General features: G+C 40.9%; 1 protein-coding gene across 8 annotated transcripts in view; it reads left to right on the top strand.

Moving 5' to 3' along the window:
• LOC132395448 (sickle tail protein homolog) overlaps positions 1–26,949 on the top strand; it is a 640,240-nt gene that overhangs the window by 323,805 nt on the left and 289,486 nt on the right. The window contains exon 1 of one of the 8 annotated variants that reach the window (XM_059972080.1): positions 16,738–16,943. The exons of 6 other annotated variants lie outside the window; for them this stretch is intronic. In XM_059972080.1, coding sequence (XP_059828063.1) covers positions 16,914–16,943 — 30 coding nt within the window. In that variant the 5' untranslated portion in view covers positions 16,738–16,913. Of the gene's footprint in view, positions 1–16,737; positions 16,944–26,949 lie in introns of those variants that run through there. One more of the 8 variants, XM_059972082.1, reaches the window with a different exon arrangement.

Raw genomic sequence — 26,949 nt, 5'->3', positions numbered from 1 at the left:
TTTGTCCCAGCTGTTTGTCGTGCATTCTCCTTCTGAGGATGGTTTGAGCAGATCCAAGCGTGAGTACAATGGATGACCCAGCATGCTTGGTTGTGAAGTGTAGTGCATTGTGAAGGAAATTGGTGAGTTTCTAATTCAGTGTTATGGCAGTGTGTCCGCTGACATAGCTGACAGTGCATTCTTTAGATTCTGGACAAACCTTTCTGTCAAACCATTTGCAGCTGGCTGGTGGGTGCTGATTTAATGTGTCTTACTCCATTCATTTTCAGGAATGATTGAAAATCGTTCACAACAAATGTGGTCCATTGTCACTGACTAATTGTTCTTGAACACCAGTCCATATAACCATATAACAATTACAGAACGGAAACAGGCCATCTCAGCCCTTCTAGTCTGTGCTGAACGCTTTCTGTCACCTAGTCCCACTGGCCCACAATTAGCCCATAACCCTCCATTCTTCTCCTGTCCATATACCTATCCAATTTTACTTTAAATGACAATACTGAACCTGCCTCTACCACTTCCACTGGAAGCTCATTCCACACAGCTACCACACTCTGAGTAAAGAAAAAAAACCCTCGTGTTACCCTTAAACTTTTGCCCCCTAACTCTCAACTCATGTCCTCCTGTTTGAATCTCCCTTACTCTCAATGGAAAAAGCCTATCCACATCAACTCTATCTATCCCCCTCATAATTTTAAATACCTCTATCAAGTCCCCCCTCAACTTCTACACTCCAAAGAATAAAGACCTAGCTTTTTCAACCTTTCCCTAACTTAGGTGCTGAAACCGAGGTAACATTCTAGTAAATCTTCTCTGTACTCTCTATATTTTGTTGACATCTTTCCTATAATTCTGTGACCAGAACTGTACACAATACTCCAAATTTGGCCTTACCAATGCCTTGTACAATTTTAACATTCCATCCCAACTCCTATACTCAATGCTCTGATTTATAAAGGCCAGCATACCAAAAGCTTTCTTCACCACCCTATCCACATGAGATTCCACCTTCAGGGAACTATGCACCATTATTCCTAGATCACTCTGTTCTACTGCATTCCTCAATGCCCTACCATTTACCATGTATGTCCTATTTGGATTATTCCTACCAAAATGTAACACCTCACACTTATCAGCATTAAACTCCATCTGCCATTGTTCAGCCCACTCTTCTAACTGGCCTAAATCTCTCTGCAAGCTTTGAAAACCAACTTCATTATCCACAACGCCACCTACCTTAGTATCATCTGCATACTTACTAATCCAATTTACCACCCCATCATCCAGGTCATTAATGTATATGACAAACAACATTGGACCCAGTACAGATCCCTGAGGCACACCACTAGTCACCAGCCTCCAACCTGACAAACAGTTATCCACCACTACTCTCTGGCATCTCCCATCCAGCCACTGTTGAATCCATTTTACTACTTCAATATTAATACCTAACTATTGAACCTTCCTAACTAACCTTTCGTGTGGAACCTTGTCAAAAGCCTTACTGAAGTCCATATAGACAACATCCACTGCTTTACCCTTGTCAACTTCCCTTGTAACCTCTTCAAAAAATTCAATAAGATTTGTCAAACATGACCTTCCACGCTCAAATCCATGCTGACTATTCCTAATCAGACCCTGTCTATCCTGATAATTATATATACCATCTCTAAGCATACTTTCCATTAATTTACCCACCACTGACATCAAACTGTCAGGCCTATAATTGCTAGGTTTACTGTCAGAACCCTTTTTAAACAATGGAACCACGTGAGCAATACGCCAATCCTCTGGCACCATTCCTGTTTCTAATGACATTTGTAATATTTCTGTCAGAACCCCTGCTATTTCTACACTAAATTCCCTCAAGGTCCTAGGGAATATCCTGTCAGCACCCAGAGATTTATCCACTTTTATATTCCTTAAAACCGCCAGTACTTCCTCCTCTTTAATCATCATAGTCTCCATAAGTTTCCTACTTGTTTCCCTTACCTTACACAATTCAATATCCTTCTCCTTAGTGAATACCAATGAAAAGAAATTGTTCAAAATCTCCCCCCTCTTTCGGATCCACACATAGCTGTCCAGTCTGATTCTCTAAGGGACCAATTTTAGCTCTCACTATCCTTTTGCTATTAATATTAACTGTAGAAACCCTTCGGATTTATTTTCACCTTACTTGCCAAAGCAACCTGGTATCTTTTAGCTTTTCTAATTTCTTTCTTAAGATTCTTCTTACATTCTTTATATTCCTCGAGCACCTCATTTACTCCATGCTGCCTATATTTATTGTAGATGTCTCTCTTTTTCCTAACCAAGTTTCCAATATCCCTGAAAACCATGACTCTCTCAAACTTTCAATCTTTCCTTTCAACCTAACAGGAACATAAAGATTCTGTACCCTCAAAATTTCACATTTAAATGACCTCCATTTCTCTATTACATCCTTCCCATAAAACAAATTGTCCCAATCCACTCCTTCTAAATCCTTTTGCATCTCCTCAAAGTTAGCCTTTCTCCAATCAAAAATCTCAACACTGGGTCCAGTCCTATCCTTCTCCATAATTATATTGAAACTATAATATTGAACGGTCCTTGAGAAAAGACTTCTCAATGCATCAGCAGTGTGTGAGGCAGTTGTGGAGGCTATTGGGAACATTTCTAGTCTCTTTATAGCTGTATTGGTTACTGCCAGGAAACCTATGCTCATGAAGGGTCCACGTGAGTTCTGTCAGGCCATTCCCAGGGAGAGAGAGAGACTCTGCTCTTACCTTCTGGAAGTTCTGGCATTCTGAACAGTGCATGGCAAGCTCTGCAATGCAGTCCTTTTATTTTGACCATACCTAAATGACCGGCACATACAGTAGCTCCTCCAACACTTTAGCTCTCAGCTTGGATGGTATAGCAACGCTCATTCCCCACAAAAGGCAACCCGGTCAAGGGCAAGTTCAACACAGTGCTGGGTGGAATGTGGAAACTGGAGTTTCTGCTGCACGTTCCAGCCATTTTGGGTTACCATGAGACAGTATGGGGTCTTTTCTGGTTTTTCCTTTCATCATCTCTGCCATAATAGGGAGACTTTCAATTTGTATTAAGTAGAATACAGGTCTCTTATTTCTCTTATACGAAATCCCAAAATCTAAAAAGCTCCAAAAACCGAGGTTTTTATCGTCAACAGCTGACGTCACTCAGGTGTGACGTGGCAGCACTAGCAGAGGCTGCCAGATGTCAGTTGGTGGCTCAGCGCTCGTACTGGTTACATGTGCATTTTCTGTTCACTGATTTTTTTGTTTGTTCACTGTTGACTTTGTGTTTAATTTCCCTGTGAAAATGTTAAAAAGAGCTGCAGATACCCCTATGGGTAACAATGAGAAAAAGATAAGGAAACATCTATCATTATCAATAATGCAGAAAGTGGAGTTATTGCAGAAGCTTGATCGTGGTGTGTCTGTGCGGCGTCTTGCTGAAGAACATGGTGTCAGAACTACCACTGTATATGGTTTAAAGAAACAGAAAGACAAGTTAATGAAGTTTTATAGTGATGGTGATGTTCTATATTTATTCCAATAAGTCATTTACCATGTGTTTGATTCTGTTCGTTTGAAGCTGCATATTTTTATGTTTTATTGAATGTTTTTGTTGGAAATAAAAATTTTTCTTTTCATTATTCCCTAAACAATACAATATAACAACTATTTACATAGCATTTACATTGTATTAGGTGTTATAAGTAATCTAGAGATGATTTAAAGTATACAGGAGGAGGTGCGTAGGTCCGGAGCTTCGCTGGGTCCTAAAGTCCACCCGCACTGAGACAGGTTAAATAAGGGACTTGAACATACATGTTTTTTTGGTATCCATGGGTGGGGGGGGGGCAGGTTCCTGGGATCAATAAGGAGGGATTCTGAATTCCGAAATACAACTGGCCCCAAGGATTTCAGATGAGGGATTGTGGACCTGTATGTCAGAAGGAGTGTCCTCTTTTGTAAATCTTTCTCCAAGGATAAATTGGGCAATCAAACAGCATTTTTATGATTAGTTCTCTTCTTGAATTTGATTATGTATTGTGCCCACATGAAACAGAGCCCATCTCTGCAATTGAGCTGCTACTGTTTGGTGGAGCACCCTTCTGTTGAATGGAAATGGACACTAGTGGTTGATGATCAGTAATGAGGGTAAACCCTCTCCCATAGGCACTGGCTGAGATGGTTTACCCCCCAAACCTGATTCAAGGCCTCTCTGTAAATCTCTGTGTAAGTTTTCTGTGCAGTGGTAAGGGAACGTGATAGAAACAAGAGTGCACTTACATCACTCATAACATGTGATGTGAATACACATATACCATCAAGTGAGGCATCATAGGCAAGCTTTGGATAATGTGGATTAGAATGTGTGAGTACAGTGCCTAATGTCACCTTTTCCTTTACTTTTTGGAGAGCCACCTCACACTGCTTTGTCTGTTACCATTTCTTCTCAATCTGCAGTAATGAGTTCAAGGTGTGGAGCACAGTACCCTGGTGTGGCAGGGAAGTGTTGTTATAATAGAGAAAAAGACTGCAACTGAGACATCCTTTGGCCTTGGGGCATCCACCACTGCTTGAATTTTCTCAGCACACCTGTGAAATCCTTGTGTGTCAATGGTATGACCATAGTAAGTGATGTTTGGTTTAAAGAATTTATGTGCATTGAATCATGCTCTAAGTCCATAATCTTCTAATCTTTTTAACACAGCCTTGAGATTTTGGAGGTGTTCCTTGTAATCCTGACTGGAAACAAAGATGTCATCTAGATAACACTGTGTGCTTGGGCAGCCTTGCAGCACCTGATCCATAGCTCTCTGCCAGAGTGCAAGTGCTTCTCTAAAATAAGCTTATTGTATATAAAGCCCTTTGTGAGTGTTTATGGTGAGAAACATTTTGGACTCTTTTTTCATCTCCATCTGTAGGTAGGCCTTAGCTAAGTCCACTTTCCTGAAGTGTTTTCATCCAGAAAAGTTTGAAGATATCCTTCATCATGGACAGAAAATGATGATCTATTTTCAGTACTTGATTGATGGTGACCTTAAAACCACCACAGATTGCAACAGACCCATTCTTCTTGGCTATTGGGATCACTGGCATTGTCCATGGGCTCAACTTAACCTTGGAAATAATTCCTTCAGCCTCCATGCGATCTAGCTCACTGGCTACTTTATCACACATGGTATAAGGAAACTGAACAGGCTTTGTAAAACTTGGGAGTGGCAATTTCATTTAATATTATTTTACCATTGATAGAGTATGTTTGAGTTTTCCCAATGCCATCCTTGAACACTGCAAGATCCAGTACCTTTCTTAATTCAATTACAGTTGACTCTAATGCAGGGCATGTGGCATGCAAGTAGTGGATGGATTGCCAATCAAGTTGTAGTTGTCTCAGCCACTCATGTCCCCACAATGCTGGCCCTGCTGTTTTTACCATGTACAAATCCATTTGCTTAAAAATACTGCTCATTTTGTTCAGTATACAACATCCAGTTATCTCTTCAGAAATCAAACATGTCTATCTTTCTGATGTAGCCAGCTATTTCTGCCCTTTTTTTTAAGATTTATGATTATCATATGATACTTACTATTTATTAACCTGTGCACATCAGTTTTCTGCCAATTTTTAAGCTCAAGCATCTTGGCTCAAGTTTGTTTAAAACATCCTCATCACCGCTGTCAAGAGAAAATCTGCAGATGCTGGAAATCCAAGCAACACACACAAAATGCTGGAGGAACTCAACAGGTCAGGTCGCATCTATAGAAAAGAGTTCAGTCAACGTCTTGGGCCAAGACTCATTGCCAGTCCTGTATTTACAATGTTGCTCAAATATCACTGCAATGTTAAATGCACAACAGATGTCTTTCCTCTGTGTTTCAAGTTCAATCCGAATTAAGCTGTGTAGGAAATAGTATAAAAACAGCTTAGGAAGAGATTTTCATATGAATTGCATAGAAAATGGAAGCCAGAACAGAATATGTTTGCCAAAAAAATTGTCTGTCTTAGCTTTAATATTAGCAAAATTTAGAAAAGTTAGATAAATTCCTGAACAAGAATAGTTTCTGGTCAATTAACCACAAGAGCCAAGGTTTGAGGTTTTTGCACAGAAGTAGAGATTTGCAACTCCAGCAGTCCTGATTTGATTTGACCTTGACCTTGGCTGTAGTCTGTAGTATAAAGTGTGCATATTTTCCCCATGGTTGTGTGGGTTTTGCATTGTGCTCCAGATTTCCCAGTGGAAATATTCTATAACCATGTATCTTCTTGAGTATGGTGGCCTTTGCCTTTGATCTGAGATGTGTGAGGGCAGGGTGGGATTGAAGAAGCATTACTGAGCTACATGGAGTCCAAACCAAAGAAGTTTCATGATGCATCGAAAACAAAAGTTGAGGAGTAGAAATGAAGTTCAGAATCAGAATCAGTTTTATTATCACCGGCATGTGTCGTGAAATTTGTTATCATAGCAGCAGCAGTTCAATGCAATGCAAGATAATATAGAAATAAATAACAGTAAATATATATGTATATTGAATAGCTTAAAAATGCAAAAACAGAAATTATACATTTATTTTTAAAAAGTGAAGTAGTGTTCATGGGTTCAATGTCCATTCGGAATTGTATGGTAGAGGGGAAGATGTTGCTCCAGAATCGCTGAGTGTGTGCCGCCTTCTTGCTGGTAACAATGACAAGAGGGCACGTGCTGGGTGATGGGAGGGAGAAAAACATATGTGAAGTATAAGTTTTAAACAAGTTACTTGGATCTTGATTTCTTTTTTTCTTAGAGGATAAGATTTTACATATATGGAGTCAGTTTTAAGCATCTGAGAAGTTATTCCGCATATTTAATACTGTGCAGGCACTTCAATAAATGCAGCTGAATGTGTCATCCTTAGTTTTGCTTTAAGCCATTTCATGATGTAAATCCACACTTTCATGTATCCTAAACTCATTTGGTTACTATCCCACATCACATATGAATTAGCAGTATATCACTGCATCAAATTGTGGATTTCTAAGTATAATTATGCGAGTACAGCTCTGCAGTAAGACGAACCCTGTAATCCTGATAACATTAATATTATTCTTATGTGGCCAAGTGGTTAATGCATTGGTCTAGTGATCTGAAGGTCACTAGTTCGAGCCTCAGCTGAGGCAGCATGTTGTGTCCTTGAGCAAGGCATTTAACCACACATTGGTCTGCGATGACACCAGTGCCAAGCTGTATTGGCCCTTGCCCTTCCCTTAGTGATGTGGAGAAGGAAGACTTGCAGCATGGGCAACTGCCAGTCTCCCATACAACCCTGCCCAGGCCTGCGTCCTGGAAACTTCCCAAGGCACAAATCCATGATCTCTCGAGACTAATGCATGCCTATTTCTATTTATTCTTATAGCAATATTCAGGCCATCAGGATGGCTTCCAACAGCCAAATCTGAAGCCAGCATATCATAAGCATGGTTACTACTAACAGGCATATGACTGGCAGTCCCTGATTTCTGCATCTACTGTTTCACTAACTCTAGACTTTTTCTCCCATCTTCTGACCTTCTGCTCAGAAACTCTAGATTTTAACAGAATTTCTCTTCCACCCCCCTGGATATGTAATGCTTGTTAGTCCACAGAGCAAACAAACTTCAAAAACCAAAAGGCGTAAATGGCAGCTGTTGAGTACTCAACAGGGAGTGAAGTCTATGAAAATGCTTTTTAATATGCTGGTTGCAGGCTTTTGTGTCTGCTAATTGACTAAAACAAAACCAGTTGAACTTTATGTACATCTGTGAGATTTTAACCCAAACTTTTCATATTATGTGAAAGGAGCAGGAGTTCTTAAGAAGATTTGAAGACAGGAAGACTTATTTCTCGACCTCTTCTGGTCAAGGAACAAACAAAACATTTGTTGAGTCAAAGGGATAGTTGATATTTCAGGATGAGACCCTGCACTAGGTCTGAGAGTGAAGAGGGAGGAGATCCAGTGTAAAAGAAAAATAATGATAAGGAAGGGGAAGAAAGAGGCAGGTAGGTGATACTGTAGGTAGAACAAGGTGAGCTGAGGCAGAGGGATATGGAGCCGGGGGGGGGAAGAAAGGAAAATTGAGAAAAATCTGGTGATAGGAAGAATTAAAGAGAACAGATCAGGCAGGTGGAGCAGTTGGAGGCCGGGAAGGTTCAAGGTAAAGACAGAGGTTGGATGATGTTAAATGGTCCTCACGAAGGGTCTCGGCCCGAAACGTCAGTTCTATATTTCTCTCTGTAGATGCTGCCTGACCTGCAGAGTCTCTCCAGCATTTAGTATCTGTTACTCTGGACTTCCACCATCTGTAGAATCTTTTGTGTTAATGATGATACATGGAATGAGATTAGGGAGAGATGATGGGCAGATGAAACCAGATAGGGGAAGAGAGTAAAGGTGGGCCAAGGGAGAAGAAACTCGGGTATGAGTTTATGAGTAATGAGCAGGTGGAGCCAGGTTGGGAGGGACTGTGTGGGGAGGATGGCTGAGGGTTGGAAAAAGTGAACCAAGAGATAGTAAATCTAGGTGGACTATTAAGAGTGGGAAACAGACGCAAGATGTGGGTTACTTAAAACTGGAGAATTCAGTGATCATGTTATTAAGTTGTAGGCTACCCAAGCAGAATATGAGAAGCTGTTCCAAAGCCATCCCTTTACCTCCACAGCTGCTGCTCGAGTTCTTCCAGCAGTTTGGCTTTTGCTCCAGATTCTGGCGTCTGCAGTCTCTTGTCCCTCTAGTCCACCTCACTGTGCTGGCTTGGAATTGTCCATCATGCAGACTCTGCCACTGGGGTCGAGAACAAAGAAACCCAGCAAGAGGCCCTCAGCGAGTGTAGGGAGGGTAGTGTGGCATAGATAGGTCACAGGAAGGGGGGCCGGGTGCAATGTATTACGCATCCTGCTGCTTTGGTGCGGGTTTGCGTAGATAAAGAGGATTAAACAATCTATGATCTGTTTCCAAGCATGGAGGGAAGCCTTGAAGCAATTAACGACCTTGGAATCTAGAGTGGGTAATGAGATTGCAGCATTAATGCTGGAGCTGTCTCCCAAATGTAAAACTTACGTAATTTAATTAAATGGTCCAATATGAAAAGCAGCTCTGGTGCAGCCAAGGGTAAGATTTGCAGTGCAGTTTTCTATTCCTCTCTGTGGGGTGGCTAAAATATTTGCCCTCTTCCTCCCCCCCCCCCCCCCCCCCCCCCAGCAACGTCTTAATCCAGATTCACAGCATGGAGTGGGAAACAGTGGCTGTGTTCTGGGCTGTCATTCCATAGAACAAGTGTGTTGTAGAACCATGTACTGTGAAAAGTCAGATGGCAAAAGAATTGTTTATCTAATGGGTAGTCCTGGATCCGGTGGTACATCATTGAAGAGAGTACAATTGAACCATGAAAGCTGGGGTCCCAGGGTAGAAGGGATATCTTGTCAAAGGCAAGGATAATTAAAGCCTGCTTGTAGTGCCAGATTCAGCCATCCAAATCCATTAATAGGTCCCTATTTTCACATTTCAGAGCACGTGTGGCTGAAAACTGGCAGCTCTGATCAGGTATGTCAGCAAAGCCCAGTGCTGTTTGGTCCATTAACTTACATTGTTTAATTAAGGAGTTCTTTCAAAAAGGTACAGCTGCTATATGGCATGTTTGTACCATTTATTATCTAGAATGTATTGACTGTTCCTAACTGCCCTTGTGGTAGTTAAAAAGGTGAGCCACTGCGGAGCACATGCTTGATGGTACTCCAAGAACAGTGAGCTTCCAGGTTTTAAGCAGGAAACCAAGGTTTTTACTGGAAGATATATCGACAAAAATGATCCCTATCACCAGAAGAGAGCATTCCCATTTCTGACCAAATCATAGATAGAACATCATTGATAAAACAGAGGCAGATGTTCAGGACCCCAAGACACTGCCTGGAGAACTCCCAACACCAATATTACAAAACTTCACCTCCAGCAAACTGCACGAGTTCTAAGTCCAGCTTGTGAAGAGACTTTGAACTTTTATCTTGATATTTCTCAGCAGCAAGCATGGTTAAATGTTGCATTAGTGTAATCTTATTTTACTTCTGAATTTCAGCTGTATGCCCATTGGATTGAACCAAACTTTATTCTCTTTCATTTCTTCCACATACCCTCTCCATTCTGCTTTAGAAATGTTACCCAACCCTTACTTAAGGCCATTGTAGTTCTCAGGTGGACATCTTAGAATCCTGCATGACTCAGAGCTAATTTTATGTTCTTCTGCCTTCTGTCATCCCAAACCAAATGCAATAGTCACAGGAGCAGGCCATTCGGCCCTTTGAGCCAGCACTGCTATTCAATATGATACATCCACCCAATTCCGCAGCATACATTCACTCAGCACCTTCTGTGACATGGGAATTCAGGCTGGGTATTCAGCAGGCAAGCTTCTGTCATCTTGAGATAGCTCCTTTGAGAAGTTTGTTGTCCTGCTTTAATCCTTCTTGCTGAATCTCTAATTAATAATTTGTTACATTTGTCATCTTCCCTGCCATGGACCTGTGCCAACCTTTAATTTAGTTATACCTCTGTGTGTGGCTTGAGTTTGTAGCAGTGGTATGGTCTGAGTTGTGATTAGTCTGTGAATTGCACTTGATCCTTCATGATGCATATCACAATAGTTCCATATCACAATAGGATGCCCATTTTCTTACTATGACAAAAGTGAAAATGATGTATACATGTAAATTTTAAAGTTAAGGTCTTTACTTACTTGAACCATGTCACAATGTTATGTTTTGTTAAAAGCCAGATGTAATTAAGACAAATTTTTGGTTTATTTTGATATTGTTAATACGCAGGTAGGAGGAAAATAGCCAAATATTAATCTTCCCCAAAGTGTGGTTGACAGATGGAACAATAGGCATTCTATTGCAGTGTAACAGTAGTTGAGTGTGTTGGGTCCCCTGATGCGGCAAGTGTTGTGCTGATAATAGTTGAGCAGAGGTTTCCTCAGACTAGTCTGATTGATGTCCCTGATAAGGATGTGAAAGGTATAACGTAGGCCATTTCAGTTTTGTTTATTGTGACACTCGATGCATCGAGTGCTTGCTTAACATCTGCTTTTGGCAATATGTAAACTGCAGACAAGGTCATGGTGAAGAACTCCTGCACCTCCTCACTGATGGCAGAAATGAGAAAGAGGGCATGTTCTGGATGGGACATAGAGGGAGGGAGGGGGGGGAGAAGAGAGAGAAATATAATCTGAGCCGATATTGTTGGAATGATTCTGATACAGAGAAAACAAGTTACCTGAAAATGTGGAATTCATTACTGAGTCATAGGTTTCATTATGCCCAGGTTGTAGATGAAGTGTTGTTCCCCTAGCTTGCATTTTGCCTCTTTGTAATAGTGCAAGACTGATGTATCGAAGTGAGAGTGTGACTGATAATTAAAGTGGGAGTAACAGGAAGTTCAGTGTCACCCCTGGGGATTGAACCTAAGTGCTTCACAAAGCTGTTGCTCAATCTGTATAAAAGACACCACGCTGTGAACATTGAAGACAGAAACTGTATTTGAAGAGGTGTCAGCACTAGTTCACCTGGGAGGATTATCTGGATTCTTGGAGTGTGGGAAGATAAACAGGAAAGTATTGAAAATTCCAAAAGAGGACACTGAAGAGTGGACTGGAGAGGACAGTCTCTTCAAAATGCTGAAGTGGAGGTGAAACAATGTGCTCAATGTGGAATCTCCTTAGAGATGCAGGAAGTTGCCAAGGATAAGCTACTGAAAGTGTTCACTGGTAGGGAGGAACATGAGGACTCTGTTCTTGCTTTCTCCAGAACAAAAGATGAGAGCAGAAGTGAAGGAAATTATTGAGAAATGGCTCCAACCACTTTGGTAGAGGGGAAGTCGAAAGGTCTCAGACAGGTGCCGAAACAATGGAGAGAGAATGAAATCCAGAAAGGGTAGACAGAAGTATATATGAGATATTTGTGGGTGTCCACAGATTTGTTACAGTTTTTTGTGGCAAACCTATCACTGGAGACCAAGACAGAGAGATACTAAAAGGGAAAAGGAAAAAAAAATCAGAGAAAGGCCTTGTTCAGGTAAGAATCAAAGTAATGAAGATTTTGAATTCTGTATAAGTGCAAGAAGTAGCACCAACATATTTCTCAATATATGAGACAAAAAGTGTTGAGGAAGGAAGTCATGAAACTATCATATATCCCACAAAAAGATCCGGTTGGCAGGGCCTGGAATTTTTATATGGAGTAAGTGAATGGAGTTCAACTTTGTGGAAAAGCCTGTGTGTAAAACTCATCAAAAGCCTTCTGCAATAGCATCACCTGCATTACTATGATCAGTAACTCTTCCAAAAATTCTACCAAATTGATTAAACACAAATTACTTTATGTAGATGCATTTTGATTTGCCTTAACTAATCTATTTTCTTCCAGGTGAGCTTTACATTTGTCCTGAATCAATGTTGTTGCATTTGAGAGTAAAGCATTTGGACTGTGCTTTGTATGATAATCTTTACTCCCCATTTCTCACTCACTGGCCCTCAGACAACAACCTGCCAACTGTCCTCCCCTGTGACCTTCAAAATCCTGGGTTGTGTCCCATCTGACCCTAGACCTGGACCCTAGGGTTGCATGCCTCAACTAAAGCACTGAGCGTTTTCCTCATCTAGTCTATACTTTGGTTTGAACTTCTTTTCATTCTTTGCAAAGGAAGTAAAGAGCTAATAACTTGTAATATTCCATTTGGGATGATGTTTGTTACGTGGGGTCACTGAGACTCAAGAAATAGAGCACCAGTTCTGTGGCAGATATTGGCTCAAATTGGTTAACAACGTAAAACAAAGTCTTGTTAATGCTGAAAGTCAAGACATCAAATGATGAAATTCTTCAATAGGTCACATAGCATCTGTGGACAGAAAAACAGTGCATTTAAGTCAGTAGTTCTCTAGAGGCATACCACTGAAGAAATGGACTGTAGTTAGTGCAGATGTGCGTGTGTATATACATCTGCATTAAGAGAGAGAAAACAAAGCAAAAAAACCTTACAATAGGCACCATGACTGCCGCTGCTGGGGTTATTAGAGCATGATCAGGCTAGCACAGTCATTTAAAAAAAAACAGAACTCAAAGTGTTCATTAATTCAGACTTGCAGGGAGTTTCCATTTAAGATAAGAATTTCTGACAAGTTTTAACCAAAGCCCCATTTTGCCATCCCAGAGAAATAGATTGCTGCAGCCAAACTTTGAAAATGTAAGGTAAAAAAATATTGTGAGGAACAATATAATCAATTTCATTTTGTTGATGAAGGTTAAAGGCTTCTCACAGCATTAATGCCATGTAAATATTATTAGTTATCGCTGCACATTTTAGCCCCCGTTTTGCCAATCTTGAAATTGACTGAACAGTATTCTCAATGTCATAACATGTAAGATTATACAGGTTCCTAAAATAGACAGGAAAATAAGAGAAAGTCAGTTTTCATTCAAGTGTCATACTTGGGCAATACTTAAAAAGTATTTGTATTCCTGTCTAACTGCAAGCATTATTCTAAGACAAAGCTCAGTGAATCCTGCTGCCAATAAATGTCATGAGAACTGCTCTATTATAATAGGTAATTCATTTATAAAGTAAGTCATGGATCTGAATTGTGCTATGATCTAACTTTGAAGTTTTTTTATTGTCCTGATGAGTATATAGATTTACCAGTTTAGAAATTTCTATTTTTTTGGCAACCATCTTTGTTAGTGATAAAATCAAAAACATTTAGAATGAGTTGAACTTGTAAACAAAGAAGCAGATTTGTGGAAGTAATCCTCCCATGCAGTTTCCAATTCCAGATCCAAGAATTAATTCCTGGTGGAGTTTTAGGCCAGGTTCTGTTTAGACTAATAATGCTGGAGCATTCAGAGCCTAATGTGAGAAATAATTAAGGCAACATCAGTTGCTCAGCAACAGAATGATAATGGGTTGAAGAAAATATGGAATTGCCTTATGTAGATTTTATGATTTTCGTAGCTTAAAAAATACAGGAATCTAAAACTTTATTGGCTGTTGCCTAGTTGGATGGTAATTAAGACCTGGAAAATGAACAAAAGAATGTGTATTTTTTTAACTTATAAAAGACTGAATTGTTTACTTCATTTTGTTTTGCAACTTCCATCGCTGTTTGCAAAACAAGCTGCTGGAACGTCTTAGCAGTTCAAGCAACATCTGTGGAGGCAGAGTGACGGTGGAAGGTCGAAATTCTGCATCAGGACTGGTCGCTGCCAATGTTAATTTAGAAACAAATGTTCTGGTAAAATTTGCTAATTTGTAATACAAAGTGTTTATATTGTCAGCACATGCTGAATCATGCCGTTTTCACTATGTCAGCATGATATCAGTTTGTCTGTACATGAATTTGAAATATTCCTTCTGAATGTGGGTTTACAACCCTTGATGTATGATGGTGGCTGATCCTTAGATTGTTGCTTTCTTCATAGAGACCTTGCAACAACCACACTAAATTACTGTGTATCCTGAAGCACTGGACCAGGACAGTGGAATGCACCTGTGAAGAACTTTTGCTCACGGGCAGTTCTTTGTACTGAAAGATCTGCAAGTCTTTGGCATCTTTTGTGGAATTAATTAGGCATTCCACCATCCTTAAAGGGAAATGAAACAGCCCTACATACTGCTGAAGCCACAGGTCCAGCATGTGGAGACCTGAGAGACTGCAGATGCTGGAACCTGGAGCAATGCACAAACTGCTGCAGTAACTCAGCAGGTCGCGGGGAGGAAAGGAATGGTCTACGTTCCTGGTCAGAGAGTGCAGAAGAAAGATGGGCGGTATGTAAAGAGTGACAGATGGAACAGGTGATGTGGGAAATGATGGGTCGATGGAGTAAGGTCTGGAGACAGGAGGATGGAGGTATAGTCAGATGCTGGAAAATGATGTGAAGAAAACAAAGGGTTTCAACTTTTGGAGTGTGAGTAAGGAAGGTGGTAAGTGGAACTGGATAAGGGAGGGATGTGGGCCAGGTGGGTAGTAGACGCAGTGCATAAAGTATGAGGAGTAACAGAGATAAGTAACTACAACCAGGAGAGGTAATGGTAAGAAACTTAGTAGCAGGGTGTTGTGTGGGGGGAGGGGTTGGAAGGAAATGTTGGGGGGGGGGTGGATGAGAAAATATGAGTCAATTGGAAGTAGATAGAAAGGAACACGGGTGGGGGGGAGGTGGTGTTGGTTACCTGAAATTAGGAAATTCAATGTTTATGCCAGTGGAATACCTAGCTTCTATTTCTCCTATACTCTGCCTCTAAATGTTGTCCAATTAATCGAGTTTGTCTAGCAGTTTCATTGGCATTTAAACAACAGTTGAAAGGCCACTGCTTCTCTGACTCTATCCTTAACATGAGCACCCTTGGTTCCCTTGTCCAATACTTGTTTGGCCCAACGTAACCACCACTCCTGACCAGAAAAGAAGTGGGAGGGTCAGACTCAGACACCAACTCAAAAATAATAAATATCTTGGGTGCAAAGTGTATTTGGTGAAGAACTTAAGTCATAAATTCACAATTTCTTTGCCACTTTGGAGAAGATAGCCTTGGGGATGCTGTAATTGTGACCACCTTTGAGAAGTCTGTGGCAGCTGTGGACAGATCTTTCTGCTGTGTGCTACAAAGTTTGTCATTATCAAAGGAGTGCCCAACCACTGCCCCCTAATGGAAGAAGAGCTGTTTAAGCAGGGGGAGAAGTGTCCAACACCAATTCTGATTATATCGGTGTGTCCCTGCCGATTGTAAGCAGATGTCTTTGTTACTCAAACTTTCAAGCTGAACCTTGACAAAGCCCACATCAATTTCTCGACCTCTTGGCAAATGCATGTTCCAGAAACTGATAGATGATGGGTCTTGCTCACACCACAGCCATCTCAAGGGCTTTGCATAGTGATACTGGGAATCTGCCTGCACATACTCTGCAGGCCCTTTGTGCTTGATGGGAATCTCTGATAAGGTGGGAGGGAAGTGTTAGATAGATCTTAGAGAAGGTTAAAAGGTCGGAGCAACATTGTGAGCTAAAGGGCCTGTATTGAACTGTTCTATGTTCAAAAGAGAGAGGCCATCTTTTAATAGATGTTTTTAATAGTAAGTACAGAAGCAAATTTGTTAAAGATGCTGGGAATCCAAAATTGCCAAAAATACTCAACAGGTCAGACAGTATCTGTGTAGAGAGTTTAAGTTAATGTATCCAGTCAGAGAATTGGAGTAGTATTCAGCTGGAATTAAGCAAGTGGAGAAAGAAAGGAGAATAACAAGAATGGTTTATGTTAAAGTGAGATCGCAAGACAAAGTGACGAGGGTGAAATGCAGAAGGAGCTGATTAAAGAATAACACAGCTACATATGGTGAGAGGAGAGCAGAATCAATGTTTGCTGTCAGGGAAGTGCAATCATGGTCTGAAATTGTTGAACTCTGCTGAATTTGGACGGTTTTATTTGAAGATGAGGTGCTGCTCTTTGATCTCACTTCAACTTCAAGGGGACAGCAGAGGAAAGGAATAGCAATTTTAAAAGAAACACAGTTTGATTTTTCCATTCCAAGTGGTGAGGCAGGTCTGACAGGTAAGGTTTTGGCATGCACACAGGTATTTCGGAGGAGTGCTGGTAACCATGGTTTCTGCTGATGTCACGGTTGAAAGTGCATGTTGTTGCAGCTCACTTCACATGTGGCTGTGAGAAAGGCCTCCAGGCTGGGAGGGAAGCTCACACAAATAGTTGGTTATCATGTTGCCAAAGAAGCTAATTCACTCGATGCACAAAGGAGGTGAAACTTCTGCCCATATCAGGATTACCCTGAAGTAGAAATGGAAGCGTTCTGAAGAGTTTGAAGACGGATGAAATAATTACACCAATGACACAGAGGAGTTATAAGTACAGTGAGGTATTGTAGCATTACTTTATTTCTTGTTTTAAAAGTGTTCTGGTAACTTTTTCCAGAGGTGCCTTGATTTGCATTGTGTTAGCTGACTTAATATTTGAGTCAAGTTGATAGAGATCAGGCATTCCACATCTTTTTTTTCAAAGTTAGAATCTGAATCATGTTTATTATCACAGACATATGAGTCAATTTATGGTTACAAAAAGCATTTGATACTGAAGTGTCACAACAGGCAGGAAAAGCATCCTGTTGCAGTGAAGTAAGAGCCAGCGAAGTGAAGCTGCCGCCTTTTTGTGTTTTTTATCTGGCTCTCAACTTTCGCAACAAGCAATCAACCTCATTCAAGTGATGAAGCCCCTGTTGTGCACCCGGGGTTGCTCCTCCAGTCAGTTAAACTATCTGTTCAAGGCTCAGTGCGAGGAGTTTAAGTAATTAGGATGGAACAAGAGATGACTAAGGATCTAGACTGAGAAAATCAGTTTACAGACACCTGTGGAGTACAAATATTGAGTGGAAATTTGATCAACTATAGGCATACTTCCTGAGCAAAGTGCCTGGAATGAAGCCACATTTTTTTTTTAGACATTTTAACTTCATTTAGACATGGTTGAAGTGCCTTTTAGATGAACTGCCAATAGTGATAGTAATGGTCAGAAGTAACATTTTTGTGGTGTTAAAGTTCACAGTGGCAGCTGTCTTTGACTTTGTTTTGAAGCTTGGCTCTGGTAAAAAGATCGAGAGTGGTGCCATCTTTTGTGATTATATGAGTAAACACAGGTTTCCTTGTAACTTATAGGGTTTGATCATAGAACGGGTGTGTGCGGTGACAGACAAGCTCAACAGCTGCAGTTCTGCTTGTATTTCAAATCAGCCAGGTTTCCACTTATACTTCATATTGAACTGCTAAATTATTCCCTACAGTGTATAGTCTGTGAGCTCTTGCTATTTTATAGATTTAGTTCAAATAATAAATTTTGTTTTACAGAATTCACATTGATTTGTACTCATTTCTTATAATTAAAGTTGTTGAAATTTTCCTCAAACTTGCAATTTTTATTAATGATATCAAAATTTTACTGCCTAGTTTTAATCTATAATATCTAATTATTTTCATTTTGCATGAGTTTGAAAATGGGATGAGTGCAATTAACTTTCTCCCTCATACATGCATATTTTATCATTGAATTGATTAATTCAAAGGAAGTAGACATATCTTTTGGTTGTTAATGTTTTGATTAGATTGAGGGGCAGATTTGCTTCTCTGGTGGGTAGAAATAAAATAAGATCTTCATGAGTTATCCGGCAGAGAGGACATCCTGGATTCTCTGCCCTCTCCTTTCATATGTTTCTGTGATTAAATATATGCTAAATATCATGAAAATAAGTAAGTAGTTTCTAATGCAATGGGAGGTCACTGCCAGATGTTTTGAGTACTAAGTAAATTTATTATCAAAGTACATATGTCACCATATACAACCCTGAGATTCATTTTCTTGTGGGCATACACAGTAAATAGACAGTAGGTGCAGGAGTAGGCCATTCGGCCCTTTGAGCCAGCACTGCCATTCAATGTGATCATGGCTGATCATCCACAATCAGTACCCCGTTCCCACCTTCTCCCCATATCCCTTGACTTTGCTGTCTTTTAGCTCTATCTAACTCTTTCTTGAAAGCATCCAGAGAATTGGCCTCCACTGCCTTCTGGGGCAGAGCATTCCACAGAACCACAACTCTCTGGGTGAAAAAGTTTTTCCTGAACTCCGTACTAAATGGCCTACCCCTTATTCTTAGACTGTGGCCTCTTGTTCTGGACTCCTCCAACATCGGGAACATGTTTCCTGCCTTTAGGGTGTCCAATCCCTTAATAACCTTATATGTTTCAATCAGAAATTCAGTTTCTTTTATGTTTACATCCAAGAAACACAATAGAATCAATGAAGGGACTGCATCCGACTGGATGGACTGGTCCACCAATGTGCAAAGGACAGCAAACTGAAAATACAAAACACAAAGAAAGAATAATAATGTACAAGTAATAAATATCAAGAGCATGAGATGACGAGTACTTGAAAATGAGTTGATAGGTTGTGGGAACAGTTCAGTGATGGGGTGAGTGAAATTATGGGGTGAGCCTGATGGTTGAGGATTAATAACTGTTCCTGATCCTGGTGGTGTGGGTCTTGAGGCTCCTGTACCACCTTTCTGGTCAGCAATGAGAAGAGAGCATGACCTGGGTAGTAGGCGTTCTTGTTGATGGACGCTGCTTTCCTGTGACACAGTTTTGTGCAGATTACTTTTTGTGGAATTTTCCATTCAAAGGCATTGACGTTTTCATACCAGGCTGTGATGCAGCCAGTCAATACACTCTCCATTTCACATCTTATAGAAGTTTGTCAGAGTTTAGATGTCATTCCAAATCTTCGCAAACTCCCAGGGCAGTAGAGGTGCTGCTGTGCTTTCTTCGTAATAGCACTTGCATGCTCAACCCAGGACAGATCCTCTGAAATGATGACACTGAGGAATTTAAGGTTGCTTACCCTCTCTACCTCTGGTTCCCCAGTGAGGGCTGGCTCATGGACGTCCAGTTTCCTTATCCTGAAGTCAATAATCAGCACCTTGGTCTTGCTGATATTGAGTTAGGGGTTGTTGTTATGGCACCACTCAGCCAGATTTTCAATCTCCCTCCTATATGCTGATTTGTGAACATATTTGATTCAGCCACCAACAGTGGTGTCATCAGCAAACTTAAATATAGTATTGGAACTGTGCTAGTCATAAAGCGACTAGAGCAGGGGGCTAAGCACATAGTCTTGTTGCACACCTGTGCTGATGGAGATTGTGGAGGATATTCGGTTGCCCTTCCAAACTGACTGGGGTCTGCAGATGAAGAAATCAAGGGTCCAATTGCATAAAGAGGTATTGAGGCCAAGGTCTTGAAGTTTATTGATTAGTTTTGAAGTCATGATAGTGTTAAATTCGAGCTGTATTCGATAAGGAGCATCCTGATGTATGCATCTTTGCTGTCTGGGTGTTCCAGGGTTGAGTGGAGGGTTGTTGGTGCAGCAGGCAAACTAGAGAGAATCCAAGTCAGTTCTCAGGCAGGAGTTGAGATGTTCCATCACCAACCTCTCAGTACATTTTATCAGAGTGGATGTAAGGACCACAGGAGGCAGGTTACCAAGCTCTTCTTGGGCACCAGTATAACTGAAGACTGCTTGAAGTAGCTGGGTACCTTAGACTGCTGAAATGAGAGGTTAAAGACCTCAGTGAACCCTGCAGCCAATTGCAGAGCACAGGTTAGCCAGACCCCCCATCGAGGCCGGTTGCTTTCGGTTGGTTCTCCTCCTGAAGGATGCTCTCATGTCAGCCTCAGAGACAAAATCATAGGTTATGGGAGATTGTGAAGGTTCCCCTGTGTTTTGATGGTCAAAGCAGGCCAAGAAGGCTTTGAGCCAATCTGGGAGCAAAGCCTTGCTGTGAGCAATTTCCCTTTGTTTCACTTTGTAAGGAGTAACAGCATTCAAGCCCTGCCACAGCTGGTGAGCATTCGTCAGTGACTTAAGTTTGGTCTGAAGTTGCCTCTTTGCAAGTGAGATGGCTTTCCTGTGACCATACCTGGACCTCTTGTATCGTTCTTTGTTCCCTGACCAGAATGTCACTGATCTGGTCTTCAGCAGATTGCAGATCTCATGGTTCATCCAGGGCTTCTGGTTGGGGAAGCTCCGAACAGGCTGTCTGACTTTCAGTAGGTGTGCGACTTTAGGAAATATTTTCATTTATCTAAAACAGATTCAAGATTCAGAAGATCAAACTACATTTAATATCAAAGAATGTATAAATTATATAACTTTGAGATTTGCCTGCTTACAGGCAGCCACAAAGCAAAAAGCCCAAAATAACTGAATAAAAATCGGAAGACCAACACCCTATGTCAGAGAAAGAGGAGAAAAAGCACACGTATCATGCAAACAATTGAAGCAAGCAACAGCATTCTGAACTGAATTGAGTCCTTAGATCTGAATCCACAGAGCAGCCTGGAGTAGGCCCAAAGCCTTAGTCTCAGTTCATCACGTTAGCAGGCAAATTGCTGCAAAGCTCGCAGACACAAAACACAGCAGCTGGGGACAGTCCAACAGCTTCAGAGCGAAATTGGCATGGACCCTCACCTGCAGTCCTGACACTCTGCCTTTACAGTCTATCGAGGCCAATGTTGGAATTGTCCAAACAGTGTATCATGTCCCGCATTAGGACCCAGGCCCCATTGCAGTGAAACGCTCTGGGGCCTGGACCACGCTGCCCAGCCCGAAGCCGTCCTCGACCTCTCCAACTCGGCTTGGTGCTTAGAGAGATCCAATCTCATGCCCGGGTTAGTTAGCTGGGCATGGAAACTCCTCTGCCTCGATGACTCCTCTCTGAATCGCTCAGTCCAACTCCATCTGTGTCAGTCTTTCAACACAGCAGCACAGTTCATCCCTCAAATTCGCTTTGTCTTTCCTCACCTCTTCACTGTTTGTGGTGATAGCTTACCACAATTTATTTCAATAAAGGTATTATTAATAATGTTTTTAGTCGAGTTTGAATTACCAGTAAGCTGTTGCAGACCTTCAGTAGTGCCACCTTAAACTCACATATTCGCTAGTGTCTGGATTTAAGTTAGCTGGTCTAATACTAAAGTGAATTAATAGAACTTGCTGCATCTTGTAGCTAGAGATATACCTGAAATGAAGTGGGTACTTTTTAAAGCTATGCCTGAAAGCAGTTGTTGCTTTCTTAGCCAATGGATGGATCCCTTTTTAGGTTTTCAGTCTCAGAAGCAATAAAGTAAATATCAACTTAAGCCTGTAAGTCAATTGATTCCTGGTTGATGAGGCACTTTGATATAGAAATTGTTGCGGTAATGCAGAGATGAGGGGCACATCAGCCACAATAAATATTGACGTGCTAAACAGTTATGTTGAAGTGGTGTGATGACTTGAGATGGTGATTTCAAAATAAGAGGTGCTATAATTGAGCAATTGAGTTTTTAGCTATTCATAAAGCACTTCTATGGTCTAAATTCTCATATCATTGACCAATTAATATTGATAAAGAATGTGAAATATAAACAGTATCTGAATGAACAATGAATTTTTCTTCCCCTGTTCTTTTCATTTGGAACACTAAGCTTGATTGGGTTCCAGAGGTCAGTTGGCAGTGGGTTTGCTCAGATGTAGGAGCAAGGTGCTTTCCTACAACCTCAACCATATTTGTCTGTGACCCAGGAAAGAAAAGATCCTTGAATTTAAAAGGGTGAATAAAGTGGCGTCTTTTCTTTTGTATTTAAAGCAGAGTGATTGAGGATGTACCATAGATTCCGGACTACAGAGCGCACCTGATTAAAAGCCGCACGCTCTAATTTTAGAAAGAAAATCAATTTTGTACTTGTACAAGCCGCACTGGATTTTAAGCTGCAGGTGTCCCACGTTGTAATATGAGATATTTACACAGAAAGATATTACACGTGAGGATTTTTTAACTTTTAATTAAATCCGTATGGTAACGTAAACAAATATATATTGCAAATGCTTTTTTTCGAACAGTGCCTGTAACACAGCTACTTTTAAATATACATACGTATCGGTAACACACAAATTACGTTGCGTATACTTTTTTACTGAACAGTGCACGAACAACATTCCAATATCTCCTAACGACTGGTAAAAAAAATATATATACTGCAGCCTACCAGGAAAAGTTATTGATCGCCTTCTTCATCTTCCTCCTGCGCACTAAAACTATCAAAGTCCTTCAGTGTCCGAATTGAACAACCTCAGGATCTCGTCACTCACTTCAGTCTCTTCGATGTCGCTCTCACTTGAGCGCACGCGGTCCTCTTCATCACGCAGCAGTCCAGCCTTTCGAAACCCGCTGGTGATGGTGGATGTTGTGACACGGCTCCAAGCATTTAGGATCCACTGGCAGACTTGAGTTAAAGATGCTCTTCGCATGCATCCTGTTTGGGTAAAGGATTTCTCGCTGCTCGTCATCCAAGCCTCCCACTCAACGCGCAGCGCCACTTTAAATGCCTGGTTCATGCTGATGTCCAGTAGCTGCAAATACTTCGTGGTGCCCCCAGGAATCACAGCTGGAATTGAGTTTGTACTCTTGATGGCAGCTTTCACTGAACTTTCATCGTCAGCCGCTTAAAAAATCACCATCGGTGGAAGCTTTAGTCCGGATGCTGTGCAGCTCAGAACACAAGTAAAATGCATTCTCTCATGGCCACTTGTTTTCAGTGTGATGGACGAGTCACCTTTTTTATTAACAGTCCGAGTGAGAGGCAGGTCAAACGTCAAAGGTACTTCATCCATATTTATGATATCATCTGGCCCGATGGAATTCTCCGCTATCTTTGTTTGAGTGAATGTGTGGAAGTTAGCAAGATTTTCCTCGTGGTCGGGAGGGAGCTGCTGACACAGAGTCGTGCGTACCCTGACGGACAGGCCTTTTCGTCTCATAAATCTAAAACACCATGATGGCCCACCTCTAAAATCTTCGATTTTCATTTTGGTGGCGATTGCTTTAGCCTTCAGTCTGATCTGCACGGTGGAAACACCGCGGCCGCCTGCTCTCTGTGTGTTAACTCAGTCTTCAAGAAAGCTTTCAAGTTCGGGCCATCTGCTATGATTACCTCTGAAAGCTTTTGTCGTCTGTTTGCATTGACTCAGTTCTTCACGCTGGCGTCTCCACCGTCTCAACATCGATTCATTTATGCCAAGATTATGTGCAGCAGCTCGATTTCCTTCTTCAACCGCCAGATTGATTGCCTTTAACTTAAAAGCTGCATCATATGCTTTTCTTCGAGTGTTTTCCATGTTGATGAGTACAAATGACTGATTTACAATAATTTACCGGTAATTGTGAAAGTGTGCTTGATTTATCGTACAATTTCACTGGACCTCTGTGAACTACTCATCAATTTTATTGGTCTACTGTTACGAGGCAAAATGTTTTTGGCGGCATGAAAAAAACATGCATTAGCCGCACCGTAGTATAGGCCGCAGTGTTGCCGCAGTGTTCAAAGCGTGGGAAAAAAGTAGCAGCTTATAGTCCTGAATTTACGGTAATCACCCCTGTGATTCAGTTAATGGGAAGGTAACTCTCCTTTAGCATTTCCTGTGATTTCATGTAACAAATTGAGAAATCAGACACATCAGTTTTCCATCAAGTCATACAAATACAGCTCTTACTTGTGATTTAAATTAGATATCTGATTTTTCTTACAAATTTAATTTTTTTCAACAAGAATTATTTAAGTCTTCCATTTTGCAACTGGCAGGCTGGAAAAAGACAAACGTTTGACTAATGTAAATTTAGATTAAGGACCATTAATGTTAATAGTGACATTACCATCTGATAATTTTTTTAATATATAGAAGTAAAAAAAAACTCAACATTGTTGTGAACTCTGTGATATAGCTTTAAGGAAATGCTCAGTAAAGGAAAGTTGCTGAGTATCTTTTGAAGTCTACAAATTCAGACTGTAGATAATGAAAATACTCAGGGTCAGCAGAAATAGAGTTAATATTTCAGGCTGATAATCTGTTGAAGTTCTGATGAATGGTCATTCATTCTGAAATGTTAACATAACAAAGTACTGGAAATACTCTTGATGTCAGGTCAGACCATTCCAATCTGGAGCTCAATGTTCGGATTTTATCCACTCCTAAATGAAGCCCTCTTCCTGCTTCTCCAGGATCCCTACAACTCAAACTAGATCTGGAATCCACAAGTTTTTTCTTTTTCTGCTTGGCTATTGACTTTCAGCAACTTGGACCTTGGACCACATCACAATTATAGATGTGGGGAAATAGAGACTTGGGCTACCGAGCAACTCAGATTGAATGTATCTACGTAAATGCTACCAGGTTTGTGTGGAAGAGCTTCCTCCTATTTACACCTGTTGGATTAGAGACATTTGGCAGACCATCTAAAGACATTAGGGAGCTTTGACTTCCAAAACTGGATCAGTGTGATTTTCTGTCATCTATTTGGTTGCTTTAACATTCAATCCCCTCCCCTTCATGCACTATCTTTCTTATCAGAATCCACAATTAGTATTTTAATTTCTGTTGTCTCTATGTATCTCTTCCCAGCCTCTATCACAATCTCCATCCTTCCTTCCCTCATCTGGCTCATCTGCCCATTATTCTCCCCCTACCTCTCATCTGTTTATACCTATCATCTACCACACTCTGTCTCACCCCACCCGCTCCCTTCTATATATTGGCTATTTTCTCTCAACTCTTTCTCTCAGTCCTGATGCAGGATCTTGACCCAAGTTCGTGGACAACCCTTACCTCCACAGATGCTACCTGACCTGATCAGTTCTTCCAGCAGTTAATTCTTTGTTTTTTTTTCCAAAATTTGCACGATTTCCACATTATCAAATGTTTTTGGCAAGTTAATTTGTTTGATATTAATCTGATTCTAAGCAATTCAAAGTGACATTTAATGGTAAGCACATAGGTTCTGCAGGTTCTGCAAATCTTCTACAACACACACAGAATACTGGAGGGACTCAGCAAGTCAGGCAACATCTATGGAGGGGAATAAGCAGTCGATGTTTCGGCCTGAGATCCTTCATCAGGACTGTCTTGACCCAAAATGTCAGTTGTTTATTCCCCAGCCCATTGCATAGCCAGCACCAGTCTACATGCCATCAAGGACACATTTATAGAAAGGTGCTGAAAAAAGGTCAGTAACATCATGCAGGATCCCACCTGCACTGCTCATGGACTGTTTGTCCAACTCCCATCAGGGAGGAGGCTACATAGCATACATGCCAGGACCACAAAACTCGAAACATTTTCTTTCCCTGAGCAGTAAGGCTGATCAACCCCTCTACCCCCTCAACCACCACTACTGATTTCCTGTCAGTCACCTTATGTACAGACATTCCTGTGCCTAGCATCCCTTTATGGGCATACAATCAATCTATGTATATAATAGACAATAGACAGTAGGTGCAGGAGTAGGCCATTCAGCCCTTCTAGCCAGTGCCACCATTCACTGTGATCATGGCTGATCATACACAATCAGTACCCTGTTCCTGCCCTCTCCCTATATCCCTTGACCCCGCTATCTATGAGAGCTATAAGCTAACTTATGTGTTTGTTTATGTGGTTTCCTTGTTACTGTGTTCTTTATCTTAGTGTTTTTTTTGTGCTACATCAGATCTGGAATAATTATTTTGTTCTCCTTCACACTTGTGCACTGGAAAAGACATGGAACAATATTGAATCTTGAAAAAAAAATTACATAAATTGCCAAAGGTAGAATTGCTGGCTCGTACATTTGGAAAGGAAAAAAAGCCTTTTACGATCTCAGAAGATTTCCCGTAGTACTTTGGAATACTTTCAGAAGTGTAGTCTTGTAATGTAAGAAATATGGCAGCCAGTCTGCACACTCCCACAGATATCAAAGTGATAATGACTAGATAATCTGTGAAAGTAAAATTTGTTGAATGCTAAATATTTGTCATATTACAAAGAGATCTTGCCTACCTTTTCCAAAATAATTCTGTGAGACCATCAGCGCCCTTCGAAGTGGACGGACAGAGCCTAGATTTAGTTTTACAGTAGCAGAGTGGTTCACTTGTCAGACTAGTAACTGAAGGCCTGCTCTGATGACTGAAGTTCTGGAGTTCAACTCCTATTTTAACTCGTTAATTTAAATAAACCTGGATGTTTAAAAAATGCATTGTTTCAGTGACAATGAAAGGTAGTCGAAACAGTACATGTGGTTCACTAACATTCTCCAGGGAGAAAGCGTGAAAGTATGCCCTGTGTTTAACTCTAGGCTTTCTGCTGTCAACCTCCAGAGTGACCTAACTAGCCTGATTGCAGTTCTCTCTTCAAAAGCAATCAGGAATGGCAAACAGGTAGTAACACAGCCAATAATGCTCATATTCTGTGAATTAACAAATTAGAACCAGAATTATATAGTGGGACTTAATTCAACACGTTTC

This window comes from Hypanus sabinus, chromosome 6, assembly GCF_030144855.1.
Source record: "Hypanus sabinus isolate sHypSab1 chromosome 6, sHypSab1.hap1, whole genome shotgun sequence".
Lineage (NCBI taxonomy): Eukaryota > Metazoa > Chordata > Chondrichthyes > Myliobatiformes > Dasyatidae > Hypanus > Hypanus sabinus.
This window is presented reverse-complemented; position numbering and strand designations above follow the sequence as displayed.